This window comes from Acanthisitta chloris, unplaced genomic scaffold, assembly GCF_000695815.1.
Source record: "Acanthisitta chloris isolate BGI_N310 unplaced genomic scaffold, ASM69581v1 scaffold6763, whole genome shotgun sequence".
Taxonomy (NCBI): domain Eukaryota; kingdom Metazoa; phylum Chordata; class Aves; order Passeriformes; family Acanthisittidae; genus Acanthisitta; species Acanthisitta chloris.
Window position 1 is genome coordinate 49771 of NW_008663174.1, and position 4743 is coordinate 54513.

Consider the following 4743-nt stretch of genomic DNA (forward strand, 5'->3'; position numbering starts at 1 on the left):
TCTGTTTCCTCAGGAAGGATTCTTACAGTGCTATGCATCTCTTCCCAAAAGAGACTACAAGCATAGCTTGGAGCTGACTTTTAACAGTCTCAATATGAACAACTTAGGTCAGCAAAACCCACTCTGTTTGGATTTACTGTTTCAAAGTTTAAGGCATAAATAATACAAATAATTATGGCTATTTTATTAGGAATTGGGATCCGACCAGGCAAAACATGACAGAAGAACACAAAAACAAGGACACTGTTCAGGCAATGCAGTGCTATTCGAATTCTTTAGGATTACTACTCAAAGCAAGAGATTGTACTACAAACCAAAAATGCACAATCTGCCCCCAGATATCTGGAAGCAGTGTAAAGGTACAACACAGACTAACAAGAATGAAAGGGGATGGAAGATGCATCATATTGTGCTGTCAATAACACATTTAAACAAACTTTCAAATGTTAGCTATTCAGAAGATGTCTAAACGTTGAATTCAAAGCTTTTTTTAACCTGGTATTTCAAACAATTTTCATGTTTCCATGAGACCAGTCGGCAAACTATTATGTCACCTACTCTTGCTCCTATATAAAATCAATGTAAATTTGATGTCGAACTGAAAAAGAAATAATCTTTTTCATTTATGACATAGCCACAGTTAAAACAGATACACAATATAAAGGAAATCAGACAGTAACTATGAGGTGATTACAGCATTAGTAAAATTCAAGTATTTGTAGTTACATGTGAAATCAAACAAGGAATACAGAACAATACTAGTAGTATCCCTAACATTACAGATTACTTGTCTCACTGAAATACAGATTAGTTATAACAAAGGCTTTAGAATGGAAGTAGAAGTTCATTTATACCTTGGGAGAATATCAAGGATATAGAGAAAGCTCTTGGTCCGTGGGTCAGATACATCACCTTGCAGGCCAATTCTAAGAAAGAATAAAGAAATAACTGCATATTCCTTGAAGCAGACAGGCACTGGAGTTAAATTTTTCTACAGAATGCTGTCACTTTTTGCTCTGAATTTCAAAAGGGGATTCTGCAGAAGCCTCATATACAGACATGAGAACCTGCTCACAGAGGCAGTGTCCTAAGAGATGCTCTAAGGAATGAAAGCCTGCCCCTGGAATCCATCAGCTCACAGCAAGGTTAAAATTGAAGCATTCAGTAATGAAATCCACTCCCCAGTCTGCAAAGCATTAGGCATTCTGGTCTTGTCCAGTAAACCTTTGAACACACTTGGCTCAGAAAGAACAAAAAAACCCCACTGGGTTCCTGGGAATACCCTGCTATTTTGCACTGAATATATTAACTCGTTTCTATGAATTAAAGCCTCAGTGCTCACCATCTTGCGGGATTGAGCCCCATGTGAATAACTTTGTAACCAATTTTGTAACATGAAATTAGACGGATTATGTAGGTTACAAAAAAAAATGATACCAGGCCTGTGTTTCCCTGGCTCATACTTGTAATAGCTATTAAAACAAGAATAGAACCTTTGTAGAACAGCTTTAGCATGCCTCTAAATTAATTAGTCCTATGCAGATTTTTTATTTTCACCGTATTGTAACAAAAGAAATCTGAAGAAATTATTCCTATATACATCATAGGTTTCCACTAATATATTTCTACAGATCAGCACCACTTTGGAGGGATTTCTTTTTAATCTTAGAGCATTCCATGAGATACACATTCTTACACAAACAGTCTCATCACCATCAACAGACTTTTTCATGAAGCTACTGCTTTGCATGAGTAGTTACTAGAGTCTTATCTCCACTGGTCACTGCTGTCAAACAAAATGAATTACAAACTGATCTGACAAGTAACATCTCAGTAAACTAAGTTCCTAATCAGTAAGATATTTCTCTATATCATCCATGAAATAATTTCAAAGCCATTTTACTTTTGGTCTTGGCTAAAACAGAAATATTCCTCAGAGTAAACTATTTGTGTGCATGTGCAATTTTCAAAGTACAAATAAAAACAGATTACCCTCTTAAGTCTCGGGCAGAACTGAGAAGTTCCAGCTCTGCTTCTGAAGTTGCCCCAGGAAAATATTAGATTGCTATCTAAAAGGAAAGGAACCACTCCTAAATAGCAAAATCATCAAATTTCACTATTAGAGGAAGAATACAGTACAAAAAAATAGCAGCTTACTTAATTTAAACTGAATTAATACATACATATTACAAGAAATGTGATCAATAATTAAGATGTAAATTGCTGTATTTCTTTCAGTTCTGAAAACATCCTGGTGAACAGAACTACAACACTTTTGCTTAGGAAGAGAAAGACACACAGACAAACCACACAGAGTGTCACTCTTGAAAACATTTCTCCTTTGACAGTACATACTGCACTTTTCTCCAAAATGTGTGGCATCTACCTTGTAAATGGCTGACAGGGAGGACTCATCAAAATCATATCAAAAGATAGTCTGTCAAATTCTTTCAGTGATATGCCCTGAAAAAAGAAAAAAATAGAATGTTGAGTCTTGTAAACTGTATGAAACTCAAGTCGTCTTTCAGATCAAACTATCCCTCTTACTTCCACTATATACTTCATCTAGCAAAAATCTACCTGATCTACCATTTGACCCAATAATTTAAAATTACTTTCTACCTTGGCAAACCATACAATGCAAATATGCATTCACTGCTTTGAATATGAAACAAAATACTGATAGTGTTAGCATCTCTACATAATCCTGAGGTTTTTATCTACTCATCCTTTGAGGTTTATAGTGTTTCTTTCAGTAGATGCTGACCTGTTATTTCTCCCCAAATGATTTAGATACAAAGTCTTTCTACATTAAAACCAGTGTTCACATATTCAAAATATGTGAAAGGATACTAGACCTTCTCAAAAGACAAAATATCTGAAAATTAAAGTATCTCAAATGTTAACATGGTAATTTTGACAGGTTCAAACCATGGGGTTTAACTCTTAGGAGCTCACTAGCAATGCATCCTGTGAAGTTTATTTTACTCAAGGTTTTGCCCAGTAAAAATTCCTCAAAGATATTATATGACTGAAAGCTCTAATCTGAAAAATATTTCCTGAAAAAAAATAATTCTGAAAAAAAAGCTCAGAAGAGAAAGACTTAGGTCTGTGGCATGAATTAATTATATGGGTGGAAGTTCCACTAGACAAAATTTTAACTAACACTAGAAGAATAACATATTAAGGGGCCAGGAGGAGAGAAGAAGGATAATGCAACTATGAGCTGGACAAAGAAATCACTGCCTTACGTATTTTGAGGGGTATCTATATAGCAAATGTAGCATAACTACCCACAGAAACTAGACAAAAGCTGCTGTCTTTTCCCAATAAATGTGAATTTATTACAGTCTTACTGACTGTAATAATCTGCTCCTGTCTGCTATAAGGAGACACAGGCAAGCATTCTTCTTTTTTCCATTATAAAGCTGTAAGCTATTATTTAGTCTGTTATTATTGAGTGCTGAATAAGCATTTAACCTTTAGCCACCTATTTAACTCTTACTTAAGCTGGTGCCTTAAAATAGACTCAGTATCTGTCATGTTGTAAATGTCAGTTTGTTGTAAACCTGTCAGTTTACTGTCATGTTGTAAAACCATAAAAGAAGATTAAGAAGTATACAGTAATTTCTCATTAAATCCAGGCTAAGCTACATGCCTAGTTTGCCCCTCACTTATTAAAACAGAATCCACTTTTACCTAGTTCTTCTTCAAATAATTTGGAAAAGGGAGAGAATTCCTAAAACATTCGAACTATGGAGCCCATTAAAAACCAACTGTTCCATCTGATGTATTTTCTTGTGTTTTTCTGAGCTCAACTGTAACTACAAAACAAAGGCATGCCTCCAAATAATTAAATTCTTTCAAAGTACACGAAAATATTTTTTCTTAATCTAAAAATATGATTTCTGATATTCCTTTATTGGTGGTAAGTGTTTCTCTTGACATTTATGTAACCTCTCTTCATGCAGCAGTCAAGATTTTCCGGAAAAGACTGTGGTGCACATATCCCTCTAAATTCAACAAAGAACCATAGCACAAGAACCCAAAGTTACTGCAAAACTGTTATATCCATAACAACATAAATATTTTTGTTTCTCTTGTTACTAATAAGAATAGTGAAGACAACTTATATCTATAAATGCCAGACTGCAGCAAAAACTACATTAATTACTCACCTCAATAGTCTTTGCCCATAACGGTGTGCTGGGAAAGTTGTGCTTATAAACATCATTGGCAAGAGTGTTCACATCAACAGCAGCAACAACTTCTGCATATGCACAGCTTTCTAAAATTAAAAAAAATAATTTGAAAACTATAGCTTCTCTTTACTACTCTTGGAAAAATGCCTTTGTTCAGTTGTGTCACAGCTATGCTCAAAAGTAAAAGGCAAAATACACAACCAAACTCTGCTGTGTTGCCTTTGAAACTCTGTATGAATAATACACTGATTTTCAAGCCATATGGCAAATATTTCCCTTCCTTATATATCCAAAAATGGATACATAAACTCCAAACAGGGCTCATCTCTACACCATCCCCACCTGCACTCTGATGGTCTCTGTGGCTTAAGTTCCTTAGCTACAGGAACACAGCCCAAACCAACTTGCTGAGCCTCTCTGCCACTGCCTGAGCTTCTCCATCCACTGACAACTTACAGGAACTAAACGTGTCATTTCAGAAGTACACTACTTATCAGGAAAAATGGCACCAATGAATATGCTCGAGGTATGTTTACTCTTC

General features: G+C 35.3%; 1 protein-coding gene across 1 annotated transcript in view; it reads right to left on the minus strand.

Moving 5' to 3' along the window:
* The window catches only part of TRDMT1 (tRNA aspartic acid methyltransferase 1), a gene marked incomplete at its 5' end in the record, with an annotated part of 20858 nt that extends 16570 nt beyond the window's left edge, over positions 1-4288 (minus strand). The window contains 3 exons of the mRNA XM_009070894.1: positions 855-926; positions 2387-2463; positions 4179-4288. Coding sequence (XP_009069142.1) covers positions 855-926; positions 2387-2463; positions 4179-4288 — 259 coding nt within the window. The remainder of the gene's footprint in view (positions 1-854; positions 927-2386; positions 2464-4178) is intronic.
* Between the last annotated feature and the right edge of the window lie 455 nt (positions 4289-4743).